At 47.1% G+C, this 19808-nt stretch overlaps 1 protein-coding gene across 5 annotated transcripts in view; it reads right to left on the bottom strand.

Moving 5' to 3' along the window:
* The window catches only part of CTNNB1 (catenin beta 1), a 254122-nt gene that overhangs the window by 95661 nt on the left and 138653 nt on the right, over window positions 1–19808 (bottom strand). For all 5 annotated transcript variants that reach the window (XM_030209331.1, XM_030209348.1, XM_030209355.1 and 2 more), the window contains exons 8-9: window positions 2188–2291; window positions 1742–2080 (exon numbers count right to left, since the gene is read on the bottom strand). In XM_030209331.1, the coding sequence (XP_030065191.1) occupies window positions 1742–2080; window positions 2188–2291 (443 nt within the window). The remainder of the gene's footprint in view (window positions 1–1741; window positions 2081–2187; window positions 2292–19808) is intronic.

The raw sequence follows: 19808 nt of genomic DNA, 5'->3' as shown, positions 1-19808 counted from the left end.
CTTGTGGCATCTGAGGACTAGTGTTGTCTACCCTTGCTATAAAGCATGTGAACTATGAAAATGTCTGCCAAATTTGTGTTCAAGGAAACTACATCCCTTCACCTTTTAAATCACACTGTAGAATGTTACTGATGAAACAAAGAAACAAAAGCCTGGTAGCAATTTTTTTACTCTGGCCAGCACTCCATGATAATCACCACCTGCCATTTCTCATTATGGCTTTAGTACCATAGTTCCTTTCATGGAAAGTTAACTCAATTGTGTATTGAGCTCTTCAAAAGTCTTCAGTAGCAATATACATGGATACACAGTGGTGTGGAAGTATTCACTCCCCCCACCCCAATTTCCCCTATTATTGCATGTCACACTGAATAGTTTCTGATTTTTAAACAAAATGTGATATTTGACAAAGGGAACCTAAGTAAACAGTTTTTAAGTTACTTCATTTAAGGAACAAAGTTATCCAACACCCTTAGCACCCATGTGAAAAAGTAACTGGCCCCTTAGTTACAGAACTAGTAGACCAAATTTATTTGATTAGATTCAGATGTTTAAACACAGCTAGGCTTGACTGTAGCCAGCCCTGGTGAATCTAAACCTCACAATACCAACCTTTACCAGACAGTGTAATCACCACCACAAGGTATAAGAACGTTATGCAACGGTCAAAAGAAATTCCAGAAGAGACGAGAAAAAGTTGTGGAAATAGACTGGAAAGGGTTACAAAGCCTCCACTGGACTACAGTGAGAACCATTACCTCCTTCTCCATTTGGAGGTAATGGTTCTCACTGTAGTAGTGGTGAATCTTCCCGGGAGTGGTTTGCCTACCAAAATTACTCCAAGGGTGCAGCCACAACTCATCTATTAAGGTCACAAAACTTCCAAGATCACCCTCCAAAGAACTGCAGCCTATCCAGCTTCAACTAAGGTCAGTGATCATGACCCCGCAATAAGAAAAAGACTGGGCAAAAATGGGATTAATGGGAGAATAGCAAGATAAAGCGCTGCTAAGATCAATGCTCATCTCGCATTTGCAAACACACACCTGGATGACAAGCCACTTGGTATAATGTTCTATGGACACGTCAAAAAGTTGAATTCTTTGGACAACACAAGTCCATCCACAATAAGATCATACCTAAGTCAAAAATGGTCGTGGCAGAGTGATGTAGGGATGCTTTGCTACCAGACTTCCCATTATTGAAGAAACCATGAATTCTGCACCGTACCAGAAAATTCTTAAGGAGAACATTTGGTCATCTGTCTGAGCTGAAGGGGTATAACTAGGTTATCCAGTAACACAATGATCAGAAACAAAAAAAAGCAAGTCTACATCAAAATGGCCAAGGAGAAACAAACTTAAGTTTTGGATTGGCTTAGACAAAGCCTGACTTGAACCCAATTGAGATGCTGTGGCAGGACCTGAAATGAGCAGTTTCATACACCTATGAATGTGTCTAAATAAAAGCAGTTCTGCAAAGAGTGGGGTAAGATTCCTCTACAGCAATGTGCAACATTGATATCAAATTATAGGAAGCGTCTGGCTACAAGTAGTGCAATCAGTTTTGAAGTTCAAGAGGCAGTTACTTTTTCACATGGGTGATGGATAACTGCTCCTTAAATGTTATAACTAATGTGTTTACTCAGGTTCCCTTTGTCTAATATCAGAAACGATTCAGCATTTCCAAAGCATAAGCGCACACCTCAAGCAGAAGCAAATGAATTAACATAGATACTTACTTTAATGAGAGGCCAGTGAGATGGAGGGTGCAAGAGTTTAACCACAACTGGCAGCCCATAGTGAAGGCGTACTGCATTTTGAGCCATCTCTGCTTCTTGATGTCTGCTGGTCAAGTGTCGAAGTGCACAAATTGCAGGTTCAGTGATGTCTTCCCTGTCCCCAGCACGAAGAACTGTGCGCACAAGAGCCTCAATACCACCTACTTGGCAAACCATCATCTTATTCTTGTAATTGTTGCAAGTAAGGTTTGATAGGATTCCTGCTGCACAGGTTACCACATTAATGTCATCAGAACCAAGCAGCTGAACAAGAGTTCCTAGGAGTCCCTCCATACCTTCCTGAGAAATACCAAACATACAATTTAGAATAGTAGCTTACTTCAATAGTAAAAGGTATTTCAGCATTGACTGGCTACTTAAAAGATTGTTATTATTTCTATAAATACCTGCTTTGTTGCAGCATCAGAGAGATTTCTAAGAGTCCAAAGACAGTTCTGCACAAGACGTTGACTTTGATCTGTAAGATGAAGTCCCAATGCCTGCATCCCACCTAAAACAAAAAAAGTTTCACTTTTAAGCATGTTACCCCTTGGTATTTATGGCTTCACTATCTGCTTCCAGTAGATAAAACACAAATCAGTACAAATGAAAGGATGAAGAAAGATTAGACTTGTACCCAAACATTCCAAAATTTTAGAAGCTTCCCTGCATTTCTATCAATTCTTATTAAAGTGGACCTACTTAATCATTAACCAAAACTTCAAGCTTAAGAGATCTAATACATGCATCACACTAATTTTCCATGTTTCTGAGGAAATAAAGACTGCTTATATAAGGTGCATGCAGCACCAAGGCCTGAAGCTCACTGACCCTTTCAGCTGCAGTAACAGCCACCAAGAAAATGACCTTCCAGGTCAAGTACTTCAGATGGCAGGAATTCAGTGGCTCAAAAAGAGCTTTCATCAGCTGGGTGAGAACAACGTTGAGATCCCATGACACAAAAGCAAACCTCTCATGAAGCTAACAACTAAAGGCTGTGCAGAGATAGGCTTATCCTCTACACGGCGGTGATAAGTACTAATCAAACTAAGGTGAACTCTTACGGAGCTGGACTTGAGACCAGACTCTGACAAGTGTAGAAGGTATTCAAGCAGAGTCTGTGTAGGACAAGAAAGAGGATCTAGGGCCTTGCTGTCACACCAGACGGCAAACCTCCTCCATTTGAAAGAGTAACACCTCTTGGTGGAATCTTTTCTGGAAGCAAGACTCGAGAGACAACCTCTGAAAGACCCAAGGAGGCGAATTCTAAGTTCTCAACATCCAGGTCGTGAAAGCCAGAGACTGGAGGTTGGGATGTAGAAGCAACCCTTCGTTCCGAGTGATGAGGGTTGGAAAACATTCCAATCTCCACGGTTCCTCGGATGACAACTCCAAAAGAAGAGGGAACCAAATCTGACGCGACCAGAAGGGAGCTATCAGAATCATGGCTCCGCAGTCTTCTTTGAGTTTCAGCAAAGCCTTCCTTATTAGAGGAATGGGAGGATACGCATATATAAGGCCTGTTCCCCAATGCAGGAGAAAGGCATCTGATGCTAGTCTGTCGTGGGCTTGAAGCCTGGAATAGAACTGAGGGACCTTGTGATTGATCTGAGTGGCAAAAAGATCCAACGAGGGGGTGCCCCATGCTCAGAAGATATTGCGGACTACGCCCATGTTCAGTGACCACTCGTGAGGTTGCATTATCCTGCTCAGTCTGTCAGCCAGACTGTTTACACCTGCCAGATAAGTGGCTTGGAGAAACATGCCAAAACTGTGTACCCAAAGCCACATCTGGATGGCTTCCTGACACAGGGCGAGATCCGGTGCCCCCCTGCTTGTTGGTATAATACATGGCAACCTGATTGTCTGTCTGAATCAATTTGACTTGGTTGGACAGCCGGTCTCTAAAAGCCTTTAGAGCGTTCCAGATCGCTCGCAATTCCAGGAGATTGATCTGAAGACCTTTTTCCTGAAAGGACCAAGTTCCTTGAATGTGAAGTCCATCTACATGAGCTCCCCACCCCAGGAGGGATGCATCCGTCGTCAGCACGTTCGTGGCTGAGGAATTTGGAATGGACGTCCCAAGATCAAATTGTCCACCACTGCAAGGAATTTCGAAAGCCGGTGGATAGTTGGATCACATCCTCCAAACTCCCTGCAGCTTGATACCACTGGGAAGCTAGGGTCCATTGAGCTGATTTCATGTGTAGGCGTGCCATGGGAGTCACGAACTGTGGAGGCCATGTGCCCCAGAAGTCTCAACATCTGCCGAGGCGTGATCTGTTGAGACGCTCGAACCAAGGACACTAGAGACAGGAGGTTGTCTGCCCTCGCCTCGGGGAGATAAGCACGAGCTTTGTGTCCAACAGTGCTCCAATGAATTCCAATTTTTGAACTGGGGTGAGATGGGACTTGGAATAATTGATCACGAACCCCAGAAGTTCTAGCACCTGAATAGTCATTCGCATAGACTGTAGAGCGCCCGCCTCCGAGGTGCTCTTCACCAGCCAATCGTCGAGATAAAGGAACACATGCACTCCTAGTCTGCGTAGCGATGCTGCGACTACAGCCAGGCACTTTGTGAACACCCTGGGCGCAGATGCCAGAGGGCAGTATACAGTACTGAAAGTGCTGTGTTCCCAGCCAAAATCGAAGATACTTCCTGTGAGCTAGAAGTATCAAGATGTGTGTGTAAGCGTCCTTTAAGTCCAGAGAGCATAGCCAATCGTTCTCCTGAATCATGGGAAGAAGGGAAACCATCCTGAACTTTTCTTGAACCAGATAATTGTTCAGGCCCCTTAGGTCTAGGATGGGACGCATCCCCCCTGTTTCCTTTTGCACAAGGAAGTACCCGGAATAGAATCCCAGCCCTTTTTTCCCTGGTGGAACGGGTTCTACCGCACTGGCTTTTAGAAGGGCGGAGAGTTCCCTCTGCAAGTACTTGCCTGTGCTGGGAGCTGTAAGAATGAGCTCCTGGTGGGCAATTTGGAGGTTTGGATTCCAGATTGAGGGTGTATCCTAACCGGACTCTTTGACGAACCCACCTGTCGGAGGTTATGAGAGGCCACCTTTGGTGAAAAAACATCAACCTCCCCTCTACCGGCAAGTCGTCCGGTACAGACACTTTTACAGAGGCTATGCTGAGCTGGAGCCAGTCAAAAGCCCGTCCCTTGCTTTTGCTGGGGAGCAGAATGGGCCTTAGATCCACACTGTTGACGAGAACGAGCGCGCTGGGGTTGAGCCTGGGCAGGCTGACGAGAAGTAGAGTGTACCTATGCCTACAGTAGGAACAGGGAGCACTTCTCTTCCCTCCAAAAAACCTCCTAGATGAGGAGGCAGTAGCAGAAGGCGCCCGGTGGGAGAAAGAATCCATAGCATCATTATGCTTCTTAATCTGATTAACAAGATCCTCTACTTTTTCTCCAAAAAGATTGTTCTCCCCCCCCCCCCCCAAGGAACATCTGCCATCCGCTGCTGGGCAGAATGATCCAGCTCAGAGACATGCAGCCATGAGAGTCTGCACATCACTATACCTTGAGAAGCGATCCTGGATGTCACGTCAAAAGTACCCCTGGCCAGGAACTTGCGGCGCCGAAGCATAGTCTCTAGTACTCCTAGCTCTCTTGAGAGCGGAATCCACCACCATGGAATTGTGGAGTAATTGGGACCTCATCAATCCAGGTTCACCATGGATCCGGTATTGAGACTCAGCTTTCTTGGGAACCACAGGGCCAGACAGAGGGGCAGACCAGTTTCACATAAGGACTTCCTTCAGTACCTTATGCAGAGGGACTGTCACAGCCTCTTCAGGTGGAGAAGAATAATCCAGGACCTCGAGCATGTCAGTCCTGGGCTCATCCTCAACCTCCACAGGGAAGGGAGTAGCTGTAGCCATTTCCTGGACAAAGGAGGAAAAAGACAGACTCTCGGGTGGAGATAGTCTTCTTTCCAACGGAGAAGGGTCAGAGGGAATCCCAAAGGACTTGTCAGAAGAGAAGTACCTGGGATCTTCCTCTGATTTCCACAAGCGCTCCTGCTCAGTGTCAGACATAACCCGTGTCAAGGTACTCTGACACTGGATCTGCCTCGATGCCGAGGAACGATGTCCTCTGTGGCGATGTTGAGAAGTCGACGCCCGATCCGACTGCGGCGAAACTCCCTCCACCGACGTCGAAGGGATCGACCTGGGTGGTAGCCACGCTGATGCCGCAGGCGGCACCACAGTCGGAGACCTCACCACAGGAGAAGGGCCAGACACCACTACAGCAGATGGCACAGAAGGCGCAAGCACCCCCTGACACTGAAGCTGATTGTCGCAGTAAGCCTTCCAGAAGCTTTGGAAACAAGGCCCGGAAACGCTCGTCGAGAGCCGCCATTGGAGAAGGCTGCGGGGCCGGTGGAACAGGCGGTGTCAGGAATCCGTGGAGGCTCGGGAACAGGTACCGGGCTGCCAAGAGACCGACACATCGGCACCTCCTATAGAGGGGGAGCGGTCCTCTCGGTGCCGACTCTCTCGACACACCGGAGCTCCTGGTACCGTGCGGAGAACGATGATGATGCTTCTTAGCCTTCGCTTGACGCCAGTCAGAGACTCCTCGGTACAGAGGATGACGTGGAATCCTCACGTCTCCTCGGGGCTTGCATAACAGGAGGCCTCGAGACAGGTGGAGACCCACTCGACGCCTCACTGCTCCCAACGTGAGTCTCTCAGCAGCCATTACCTCTCTCCTCAACGTTGATGCTCCTGTCGATGTCGAAAGACCGGACTGAGCCCCAAAAAGCTTCTCTCGTTGGGCCTCTCGAGACACTTGGGTCCGTTTCTTCATACGAAGACTCAGACTACAAGCAGCTGGGCTATGGTCGGACCCAAGGCACTGGATACACCAGGCATGGGTATCTGTACCTGAGATGGTCCGATTGCACAGAGTACAACATTTGAAGCTGCTGGGTGTCTGATGACATGTAAGAAAAAACGGCTTCGGCAAAATCATACGATGTGATTGTGCTAAGAAAGAAAAAGCACAAAAAAGGGGAAAACCCGACCGTGCAACCAAAAGGCCGGCCCCGGCTGCGTCGAAAAAGAAAGGAAACTAACAGGGAGAAAAGGAAATGCAGGAAACTAACCTATACATTTTTTTCATTTTTTTTTTTTTTTAACAAAAAAGAAAAAAGGAAAGCTGAACTCATGGAGAAGTTCTTCCTGGGTCTGAGAGGAGCTATCAGGAAAACAAATCGCACCTCATCGCGGAGAATAAAAGAACTAAAGAGGCACGCTCACGCTGCCCATACGACGGAACTTTCCCGAAAGACTTTGTTTTTATTTTGCTTGCCGATTCCTGGGCCACCGCGGATGTCGACCCACATGTGAGAACAGCAGCATGCTCGTCCTCGGAGAACACATCTTCTATTGCAGGAAGAATTGTGGAAGACAGGAGAGCTAGACTGTATCCTGAGATTGACGACTTTTTATTCACCCACAGATTAAAAAATCATAACCGTGCTTCATAGGTCATATTTCTCCCCTCTAGGGCATACAGAACGGGATGTATTTTGTACCCATGGACATTTTAACAGGGTGGATTAGGATTCCTTGGGATAGTAGAAATTAGTTGTTGGGGTTGGAAGAGTAGAGGGTGGTGGTGAGGAAGGTTATTATAGCTACTCGCTATTATTGATTTCTATTTGTAATTTATACACAACAGTTGCATAGCATATTGGTCCTTTTTATAAAGATTTAAATATAAAAATCATAATTGTTCGAAGCTCCTGCAGATGAGGACAGAGCCATGGGGACAGGGTGGGGACAAAACCCACAGGGATGGGGTGGGGGCCAAACTTTGTGCCCATGTCATTCTATAATTTAGGGCACTTTTTTGTGGCTTATTCATTAATAAAACAGGTCTAGACCAAAACATCCAACTTACAGCCCTGGATGTTTTTGCTTTGTTTTATTATGGCAGAAAAACATCCAAGTGTTAGGAACGCCCTGATCCAGCCCTTAATATGCCTCTATGATTTGAACAAACGTCTGACGGACTTCATTGAAAAACATCTAAAAATTGGTTTTGAAAATACCAATTTGGACATTTTTGTGAGAAAAATGTCCAAATGCAGATTTATGCCACTTTTTGGATGGATTTTTTTTTTTTTTAAATGAGCCCCTATATCAGCGTTTCCCAAACTGTGTGCTGTGGCAACCTGGTGCGCCGCAGCAAACTCTCTGGGGTGCTGCGGAAAATCCAGACATCCCTCCTGCCAGAACCGCTACTGCAGACAGCAGCGACAGAAAAAAAAAAATGCAAGCACAGGACACAGGGTTGCAGCACCCTTCAAGCATGTGCTGCCAGTTCTGCCAGTCCTCTGATGTCAACAGGGGCAGAGGACCAGCACAGCAGACAGTCCATGCCTGAAGGCAGCCGTGGCCCCGCGCTTGCTTCCTTTTTTTTTTTGTTGCGGCAACTGAGGACACGGAGCAGATGGCCTTCGGGACTTGCAGAGGCAACTGCCAAGAAGGTAGGATGAAGACAGGAGACGGAATGAAGTCAAAAAGTTGAAACCAACAGATCAGTCTCCGTTTCCCTTTCCATTCAAAACAAAGCAAGCAAACCTATGAGCTGCTACGTACAAGCTGTCATTCTTTATTGTTGGTACCATTTTTAAAATTTAATCTCACTTATATTTTTAAACATGCTGGCTTGTGCAGCATACAGCTGTACAAAGAGGAAGTATAACAACAGAGTAACTTTTCATAGGTAGTAATTTGTTATAAATCGTAATCAGTGTGTCATTTGGAGGGGCTGGTTATACGGACAACCTAGCACTGTTATATTTGTGCAGAGAAAATGTGGGTGGTGGTGGTGGGGGGGTTCTGTAAAAACATTGCTCGGACACGAAGGGTGCCATGAACTGAAAACGATTAGGAACCACTGCCCTATATGTCCCTTCTCCCCCCCTCCCTCCAAGTTTGTCAATTGTCACTGCTGCTATGCTAATTCTTTAGGCTCATATAGCCCAGTACCCCCACCATTTCTACCTCCTGTGAGATCTAATGGGCTTATATTATTTTTAATCATTTGTGAGGAATGGGAACTTGTCAATCTAACTCTGAAGGATAGAGTCTGGAAAGATTTATTTGTAACATTTATACCCCGCACTTTCCCACTCATTAGCAGGTTCAATGCGGCTTACATAGTAAATCATGTTAACAAAGTGGTATAAAATGGATGCAACTATAATATTGTAAGTAAAGAGGTAATCATTTATGCGTGGATAGGTAATATAGGCAATAAAGGAGGAAGGAATAGTTAGGGGAATGATAGGAGGGAAGTATAGGGACTAACATGTAGATCATTATGTGAAAAATGTAAGGGAGGGATAGGAAGGGGGATGTATTAGATATTGTTGGAAGCTACTGAGAAACAACTACAAAAATGGAGAGATCGACCAGTCTCTTTACTAGGAAGAGTGGGCCTAATATGTATGGTAATATGTCATTCAAAGTTTGCCAATAAGACTTTTGCAGAAAGATTTGAAAAAACAAACTATACAGACTATTTGGGAAACTATGTTGGGCTGGCAAGAAACCAAAGTTGAGAATAGATAGACTGATTGGCCCTTGGACCACGGGGGGGGGGGGGGGGGGGGGGGGGGGGCTGCCAGATCTAAGACAATATAATTGGGCATGTTTGCTAAGACATGTTGGGGACTGGTATGAAACTACACAGATATATACACCAAAAGAATTGGAAACAGCCTTATATGCACCACAATTACTATACATTGTTACACATTGGGAGAGATTGAACGCTGAGGGGTTTCAAGGATGGGATTCTATTGCGCCCTATGCAAGAGGCTTGGGGGAAATTGGTAAACAAACTAGGAGGTAATGCAGAGGTCTCGGACCAACTGTCTATCAGAGGGAATGTTACATTTGAGCCGGGGTTGGATAATCCAACTTTTAGATTATGGGAACAGAAGGGTATCAGTAGGTTGGAGAATCTTTTGTCAAAGGAGAAACGGATAATGACCTATTCGCAGCTACAGGAAAAAGTGGGGGCAACGTGGGGCAATAGATTTGCTTATACACAAATCAAGCATTATATAGAAACTTTAGACCCCGAGTTTGAAGATTCCCTTGGGAACGGGAATCCGAGAATTCTTCAAGGGAATAAAGGGTAGGATTTTCTGTTTCAAATATACGAAGGGCTTTGATACAAGGGGACCTGGAGAGAGATTATCAGTGGGCAGCTGATCTTGGGGTAGTTTTGGGCTATTGGGTTGTCGCTACCACCATTAGGGGAATACCGACATTGACTACTGATGCGAGATTGAGGGAATGCGGGTTCCGAGTGGTACTCAGGGCATACATGATGGGGAGGCAATTGGCCCATATAGGGGATAATGGAGGGCAAAACTGTTTGAAATGTAAGCAATCGGTACACACACTAGTGCATGCCGTGTGGGGATGTCCAAACATCAGACAATTCTGGGAGCAAGTTAAGAGATTCATGAGTCGGCTTTTGGCACGAGAAATAGGAGGGACAGTGGGGCAATTGCTGCTGGATATACCACAAGCCTTTAATGCTTTGAATACATTTGAGGCTAGGTTGTGTCGTAAACTTGCCCTTGTGGAGAAAAAAGTCATTATGCAATATTATTGCATTATGCCAATAATCGGGCACTGGAGAAATCAAATTCACCAATTGGCAGTTTGGGAAGCTAAAGACAAGAAGGGGTCACCGAAAAGAGGCACATCCTTTATGGCGGTGTGGGGTCCTTACCTGCAAATGTTGAGTCCCCAGAGTCGCAGTCTCATTCTAAACATTCTTGCCTCTGGGCATTGGTTGACGACGTCAGCAGCTACCCGTGTTTAATCAAAGTATCAACCAGTGAAAATGCTGTGGAAGGTAAGTGTGAATCTACAGGATATGTAAATTCATTTTTTCCGGTGGAGAGACATTTACAACAGTCTTTTCAGCGATTGGAGACATTTACAACAGACTGTTTTTTCAACGACCTTTATAGATCTGCACGACCTTGTAAAAAGGATTAAAGAAGACTGCCTTGAGGCGTTGTTTAGAACTTTCAAGCATTAAGAAGTAAATGCAGAGTTTATTCAGAGGTAGTTTTGCATGTATATTAGGTCATTATGCATGTTTTTGTCTTTTTCAGCAAGCACCATTGTGTACTGGTATAGAGAATAGTATGAGACAGTGAGTGAATGATAGTATGGTTACTAGTATTATGCACTTGATTTAAAGATGAATAATTGAAAATTTTGTTTTGCTTATATTTGGAAAGCAGTTGTTAAATTCATAGAACTGTTATCATTAGTCAAAAGATTCTAAACAATATGAGATATGTTGAAGATAGGGAACAGCCAAAGTAGGAGAGGGTAGGTTTAGGTAGTGGCAGCTTCTGAACAGGGGGGAGAGGGAGGGGGCATAGGCGGTCGGTGGCCCAACTGTTTGGGGAGGCTAAAGGAGGTGGGGTTAGGGGTGGGGCCAGGGGTAGAGCTTAAATCCATAATTGTTTGATAACACACAGAAAAAATAAAAGTCACAATACCTTTTATTAAATTTAGATATGTATGATATGTATCATAAGTGGTTGCTCAAAGCATATTCTAACCACAATCGCTCAACTGCAAAACACTATGCACAACTTTGTGCAAAAACACACTCAGAACCTTACTGTACCATAAATATTACACTGGGCAGAACCTAATACACCAACATACCACCCATACGGAAAATGCAGACTGTCAACAATATGAAACAAGAGATCATATCACAATTTTCATGTAGAGCCACAAAACACCCTAATTCATGTTTAATGTGGGATAAAATGCTATAAATAAGTAAATAAATATAAACTTTTAATGTTGAGCACCTGATTCTCAAAGTGGACATATTCCAAACACTATAATGAAAATAAAATGATCTTTTCTACCTTTGTTGACTGGTGAATTTTTCTGATCATGCTGGCCCAGTATCAGATTCTGCTGTTATCTGTCCTCAGTGCAGGTCAGGAAGTCATCCTCCTTAAATATCTCCCTGGCAACCCAAGACACCTCCAGCCAACCCCCCCCCCCCCCCCAGCAGTAAGGTAAACAAACCATAAACCAATTTCTACAACTGGTTACACAAGGCTAGAGGGCTTTCATTGCAGTTCCTGCTGTGAGGATGGAGGTAAATCAACAATTTAAACCCCTCAGAGCACAGCAGGGGAGGCTTAGCCTCTCCAAGCCTCTGATACTGGGCGCCTATGGGAGGGGGCTGTTTTGGGGGTTTTAGTTGGGTGGTTTATGATCCTAAAAAGAATCTCAATTTAATACTCTTGTTACGAGGGAGTCAAGGGAAGGGGGAGGAATGGGGGGGGGGGGGGGGTCATGGAAGGAAGGCTGTATTAGGTGGGGCATAGTGGTAAGTTAGTTCTGTACTACAATCCTAAAGAGTTTTGATAGATTTGTGGAAACTCCATATCATGTAACACTATACATGTGGATTAGCTGGGAGAATGATGGCTATAAGAAACAAAGCTGCCGGCCTGGCATCTTAATTGGAGTGGTCAAAATATGCCACAAAGAGGCCGTCATGGCCCCGTGCAGATGTGGAAGGGATAGGTTACGTTGAATATGGTTATGAAAAGAGGAGGTTATCAACATCACGTTGGTTATTGTTTAGAGATAGGGACATGTCAGGAGGTCCTACTTGGGAGGTGTTGATGAGCTGTTTTGTGATAACTTTAATAAAATATTAAACCTTGAAACTATGGATGGGGGGAGAAAACAAAAAGTTAAAACTTTTATGATGAGATTATTTTGTACTTATTAAGATGCTTATGTTTCAATCCATGGTCATATGAGCTTGTTGGATGATTATTTGTTGACTTTTCAATAAAACTGTTGAAACATAAGAAAGGCCAAAGGCACTCAAAAAGCTCTAAGATCGGGCGTGTGAAGAGAGAGAGAAAACACAACTGCTCTTCACATGGAAAAAAACAAAACAGAGGACCGTGTTCTCGTGGCGGGCAGGAAGGCACTCGTGCATGTGCAGTGGAGCGTGGCTCACGCTTCAGAATGCACAATTTTGGGGGTTTTTTTTAATACTTTGGCATAAATGCCGGACTGGGCGAAATGGATCAGCGTCTACCCACTTGTGAGAATATAGGAGCCTGCTTGTCCTCAGAGAAAGGGAATTTTTTGGGGGGTGGGGGTGATAAGAGGGTTGGAAAGTCACCAGCCCAGCTATGTCCACCCTGGAGCTAAAGATTGCGCAATTGGGCACAGCAGCTCCTGATCTCAGCCCTGCTCTAGGATAAGTAGATCAATGATTGGATGCCATATCTATTTAAAACAAAATCCAGCTTCTCGGGTCTGCTTGCTATCATCTGCTGGAAACTAATACTACCATGTTGAGACTAGACAGGACCTTATATAGTGAGATGTTGACAAACCAGTGATTTTGTCTATCTGCTGGCTGGAGAGCATGAACTCCAGGCACTTGAACTGGACGGAGAAAAGGAATCAATTTTCTGCCTTTATTTGGGTCATTTCCAGGAAATTTACTTATGAACTTGTTTTAGTGAAACAACCAGGGTAACAAAAATTTGCATGACCCATAACTTAAGATTACATAGCCCTTCCAAGTCTCACAGAATCCCTGAATGAAAAAGCAATACATGAAAAATTAACAGAAGTATGCTAGTTCTCTCTATTATACTAAGTACTATAGTTTGGCTTTATCAATCACTACTACTACTACTTAACATTTCTAGAGCGCTACTAGGGTTACGCAGCGCTGTACAGATTAAGAAAAAAGGGGGATAGATGGCAAAGTGGGAGGCCAGTGAGGAGTAGGTTGCAGTAGTCAAGGCGAGAGGTAATGAGAGAATGGATGAGAGTTCGGGTGGTGTGCTCAGACAGGAAGGGGCGAATTTTGCTGATGTTATAGAGGAAGAAGTGACAGGTCTTGGCTATCTGTTGGATACCTCTCGCCTGGACTACTGCAACTTACTCCTCACCGGCCTCCCACTTAGCCATCTATCCCCCCTTCAGTCTGTTCAGAACTCTGCTGCACGTCTCATATTCCGCCAGAACCGATATACTCATATCACCCCTCTCCTCAGGTCACTTCACTGGCTTCCGATCAGATACCGCATTCAATTCAAGCTTCTCCTTCTTACCTACAAATGCACTCAGTCTGCTGCCCCTCACTATCTTTCTACCCTCATCTCCCCTTACGTTCCCGCCCGTAACCTCCGTTCACAGGATAAATCCCTCCTCTCAGTACCCTTCTCCACCACCGCCAACTCCAGGCTCCGCTCATTCTGCCTCGCCTCACCCTATGCTTGGAACAACCTTCCTGAACCCTTACGCCAAGCCCCCTCCCTGCCCGTCTTCAAGTCTTTGCTTAAAGCCCAATGCTTTAATGCTTTAATGCTTCAATGCTGCGTTCGGCACCTAACCCTTACCATTCGGTGAATCCAGACTGCCCAAATTTGACTGCCCCTATCGGACCAACTGTTCACTTGTCTATTAGATTGTAAGCTCTTTGAGCAGGGACTCTCTCTCTTTGTTAAATTGTACAGCGCTGCGTAACCCTAGTAGCGCTATAGAAATGTTAAGTAGTAGTAGGAGTCAAAGATGACCCCGAGGTTGCGGGCAGATGAGACGGGGACAATGGGGGTGTTATCGACAGAGATAGTGGAGGGAGAGCACAAGTGGGTTTGGGAGGGAAGACAATAAGCTCGGTCTTGGCCATGTTCAGTTTCAAGTGGCGGTTGGACATCCAGGTCGCAATGTCGGCTAAGCAGGCCGATACTTTAGCCTGGGTTTCTACATTGATGTCTGGTGTGGAGAGATAAAGCTGGGTGTCATCAGCATAAAGATGATATTGGAACCCATGGGAGGAGAACCCAGGGAGGAGGTGTAGATTGAGAAAAGAAGGGGGTCCAAGGACGGATCCCTGAGGAACTCAAACAGTGAGCGGGATGGGGGTGGAGGAAGAACCCTGAGAATGTACTCTGAAGATACGGTGGGAGAGATAAGAGGAGAACCAGGAGAGGACAGAGCCCTGAAACCCGAGTGAGGACAGTGTGGCGAGAAGTAGTTACAGTGGGGGAAATAAGTATTTGATCCCTTGCTGATTTTGTAAGTTTGCCCACTGACAAAGACATGAGCAGCCCATAATTGAAGGGTAGGTTATTGGTAACAGTGAGAGATAGCACATCACAAATTAAATCCGGAAAATCACATTGTGGAAAGTATATGAATTTATTTGCATTCTGCAGAGGGAAATAAGTATTTGATCCCCCACCAACCAGTAAGAGATCTGGCCCCTACAGACCAGGTAGATGCTCCAAATCAACTCGTTACCTGCATGACAGACAGCTGTCGGCAATGGTCACCTGTATGAAAGACACCTGTCCACAGACTCAGTGAATCAGTCAGACTCTAACCTCTACAAAATGGCCAAGAGCAAGGAGCTGTCTAAGGATGTCAGGGACAAGATCATACACCTGCACAAGGCTGGAATGGGCTACAAAACCATCAGTAAGACGCTGGGCGAGAAGGAGACAACTGTTGGTGCCATAGTAAGAAAATGGAAGAAGTACAAAATGACTGTCAATCGACAAAGATCTGGGGCTCCACGCAAAATCTCACCTCGCGGGGTATCCTTGATCATGAGGAAGGTTAGAAATCAGCCTACAACTACAAGGGGGGAACTTGTCAATGATCTCAAGGCAGCTGGGACCACTGTCACCACGAAAACCATTGGTAACACATTACGACATAACGGATTGCAATCCTGCAGTGCCCACAAGGTCCCCCTGCTCCGGAAGGCACATGTGACGGCCCGTCTGAAGTTTGCCAGTGAACACCTGGATGATGCCGAGAGTGATTGGGAGAAGGTGCTGTGGTCAGATGAGACAAAAATTGAGCTCTTTGGCATGAACTCAACTCGCCGTGTTTGGAGGAAGAGAAATGCTGCCTATGACCCAAAGAACACCGTCCCCACTGTCAAGCATGGAGGTGGAAATGTTATGTTTTGGGGGTGTTTCTCTGCTAAGGGCACAGGACTACTTCACCGCATCAATGGGAGAATGGATGGGGCCATGTACCGTACAATTCTGAGTGACAACCTCCTTCCCTCCGCCAGGGCCTTAAAAATGGGTCGTGGCTGGGTCTTCCAGCACGACAATGACCCAAAACATACAGCCAAGGCAACAAAGGAGTGGCTCAGGAAGAAGCACATTAGGGTCATGGAGTGGCCTAGCCAGTCACCAGACCTTAATCCCATTGAAAACTTATGGAGGGAGCTGAAGCTGCGAGTTGCCAAGCGACAGCCCAGAACTCTTAATGATTTAGAGATGATCTGCAAAGAGGAGTGGACCAAAATTCCTCCTGACATGTGTGCAAACCTCATCATCAACTACAGAAGACGTCTGACCGCTGTGCTTGCCAACAAGGGTTTTGCCACCAAGTATTAGGTCTTGTTTGCCAGAGGGATTAAATACTTATTTCCCTCTGCAGAATGCAAATAAATTCATATACTTTCCACAATGTGATTTTCCGGATTTAATTTGTGATGTGCTATCTCTCACTGTTACCAATAACCTACCCTTCAATTATGGGCTGCTCATGTCTTTGTCAGTGGGCAAACTTACAAAATCAGCAAGGGATCAAATACTTATTTCCCCCACTGTATGATTGACCATGTCAAAAGCGTCGGATAGGTCGAGGAGGATAAGGATGGAGTAGTGACCTTTGGATTTGGCAAGGAACAGGTCATTGCAGACTTTTGAAAGTGCCGCTTCCGTCGAGTGTAGGGGGCGAAATCCAGATTGGAGTGGATAGAGAATGGCGTGAGAGGAGAGGAAATCAAGGCAACGGCTGTGAACGGTGCGTTCAAGTATCTTGGAGAGGAAGGGTAGGAGGGAAATGGGGCGGTAGTTTGAGGGACAGGTAGGGTCAAGTGATGGTTTTTTGAGGAGTGGTATGACTACAGCATGCTTGAAGGTGTCAGGGACAGTTGCAGTAGAGAGAGTGAGGTTGAGGATATGACAAATGGGGGGGGGGGGGTGACAGTAGGAGTGATGGCGTTAAGTAAGTTGGTGGGGATGGGGTCTGAGGAACAGGTGGTGCATTTCGAAGAGGAGAGAAGATAGGCAGTTTCCTCTTCGGTGATAACAGGAAAAGAGGAGGCGGCGGCCTGGGTTGGTTGGTTGAGGGAGTGTGTTATAGGGTGAGGAGGAGGAGGAGATGGTTTGGTGGTGAATTCGAGGTTGATTTTCTGCATCTTGTCGCGAAAGTAGTCCGCCAGTGATTGAGGAGAGAGTGGGGGGTGGGGGGGGGTGGGAGCGGAGGGCACTTTGAGGAGGGAGTTAAGGGGGGCGAAGAGACGGCGGGGGTTAGAACTGAGGGAGTTAGTCAATTGGGTGTAATAGTCCTGTTCGGCGAGAAATAGGGAGGACTGGAAGGAGGATAACATGAATTTATAATGAATGAAATCGGTGTGGGTGCGAGATTTTCTCCAGAGGCGTTCAGCCGATCGGGCGCAGGAGCGAAGGTATCGGGTGCAAGGGGTCAGCCAGGGCTGGGGATTGGTACGCCTTAGGGACGGGAGATAGACGGTGCAAGGGTGTCAACAGCGGAGGAGAGGGTGGCATTGTATGTGGAAACAGCCTTGTCGACAGTCTCATGATGGAGGGGAGGAGATCAGAGATAGTAGAGGATAAGGTGGGAGTAATGGTTAGTATTGGGCAGGACTGAGGGGGAGGGTGATGAAGTGTGAAGGTGATCAGGTGATGGTCAGAGAGAGGAAGAGCTGAGGCGCAGAAATTGGAGGGGGAGCAGGTAGAAGAGAGGACAGGGTCAAGACAGTGGCCAGATTGGTGAGTAGGGGTGGTGGAGCTCAGTTGGAGGTTAGAGTGAGGAATTGAGAAGCGTATGAGTCGGAAGGGTTATCAGTGTGTATGTTAAAATCGCTAAGAATGAGGGATGGGGATGAGAGCTCAAAAAAAAAAACGGAGAGCCAGGCATCGAAATCGGTAAGGAAGGAAGGGAGGGACTTATTAGGGGGGCGGTAAATGACTGCAACTCTGAGTGGCAGCGGGTAGAATAGACGGATGGAGTGAACTTCAAAGGATGAGAAACAGTGAGACTGTGGTAGAAGGAGAGGTTGAAAACTGCAGGAGGGCGAAAGTAGTAGCCCGACGCCACCACCGCGGCCAGCTGGGCGGGGAGAATGGGAGAAAAGATAGCCACCATGGCATAGGGCCCCGACTGAGGCAGAGTCGTCAGAGGTGAGCCAGGTTTCAGTTAGGGCGAGCAGTTGAAGGGAATAGGAGATGAAGAGATTGTGGGTGAAGGAAAGTTTGTTGCGGACAGAGCATGCATTCTACAGGGCACACGAGAAAGGGAGGGAGGAGGGGAACAGAGATGAGATTGGAGATATTGCGGAAACGTTTGCATGGATGAAGAGAGAACGAGGACAGGTGTGGTGAACCTGGGTTGGGATTGATGTCGCCTGCAGATAGCAGGAGAAGGAGCACAGTGTGGAGGAGGGTGGGGGAGGTAGGGCGACAGAGGCGGCGAAGACAGGGTGCGCTTAAGAGGAATAGGGAGGGGTTCAAGGCAGGAAGGAGGTGTTGAAGGTTGAGTGCTAGAAAGGAGGAGGAGGACAGTAGGGATGGTGAGGTGGGGGACGGGGGTGGAATAGCGAGCAGGATGGGAGAGGACATGGATTGGCAGTGAGTATGTGCGGTATGCGGCGGTAAGAGGGGGAAAAGGTTGGGGAGGGATAGGGCAAGGAAGAAAATATGCATGGGGGCCATTTGTAGTGACTGGGTGTTTACGGGTGTAGTTGTAGTGACAGAGGTAGGTAGTTATGCAGGCTGGGAGGCAGGCGGTTGTTGATGGGCCGATGAGCAGTTGGTTGATTGGTTAGCAGGCAGGCATGAGGAGATGATAGGGCCGCAGGCAGGTTGATTGGCTAGCAGGCAGGAACAGGTGACTGGCTAGCAGGCAGGCATGAGGAGGTGATAGGGCAGCAGGCAGGTTGATTGGCTAGCAGGCAGGCAGGAACAGGTGACTGGCTAGCAGGCAGGTTGATTGGCTAGTAGGCAGGCAGGCGGGAGCAGATGAGTGCTAGCAGGCAGGCAGGAGCAGGTGAATGCCGTGGGGAGTACATCAGCAGGACTGGAGCAAGCTGGAATGGTTTGGAGCAGAGGAGAGCAGCGCAGCAAAGATTGGAGCCGGCTGGAAAAAGCAGGAGTAGACGGACTAGAACGAGCTGGATCAGGCGGACTGGAACACGCTGGAGCAGATGTACCGGAGCAAGCAGGCTGAAGCAGATGTACTGGAGCAAGCAGGCTGGAGCAGATGAACTGGGATAGACAGGGAGAAGCAGGATCAGGCGGACTGGGACACTGGAGCAGATGGACTGGAACAAGCAGGGGGAAGCTGGATCGGCGGACTGGAACACTGGAGCAGATGGACTGGAACAAGCAGGGGGAAGCTGGTTCGGCGGACTGGAAACAAGCTGGGGATCAGGCGGACTGGAACGAGCTCGGATCAGGCGGACTGGAAACAAGCTGGGGATCAGGCGGACTGGAACGAGCTCGGATCAGGCGGACTGGAACGAGCTCGGATCAGGCGGACTGGAACGAGCTCGGATCAGGCGGACTGGAACACGCTGGAGCAGACGGACTGGAACAAGCCGGGGGGAAGCTGGATCGGCGGACTGGAATAAGGTGGGATTAGGCGGACTGGAACAAGCTGGAATCAGACAGACTGGAACAAGCTGGGATCAGGCAGACTGGAACACGCTGGAGCGGCGGACTGGAACACGCTAGAGCAAATGGACTGGAACAAGCAGGGGGGGAAGCAGGATCGGCGGACTGGAACAAGCTGAGATCAGGTGGACTGGAATTAAGCAGGGAGTAACTGGATCGGGCGGACTGGGGCAGCTGCAGCAGCTGTGCTGCTTTCAGAGCAACAGAGCAGCCAAGGCGTTCATGGAGG

The sequence above is a fragment of the Microcaecilia unicolor genome, chromosome 1, assembly GCF_901765095.1.
Source record: "Microcaecilia unicolor chromosome 1, aMicUni1.1, whole genome shotgun sequence".
Classification (NCBI taxonomy): domain Eukaryota; kingdom Metazoa; phylum Chordata; class Amphibia; order Gymnophiona; family Siphonopidae; genus Microcaecilia; species Microcaecilia unicolor.
The sequence above is the reverse complement of the archived record's forward strand: the minus strand, read 5'-3'. Positions and strand labels throughout refer to the sequence as shown.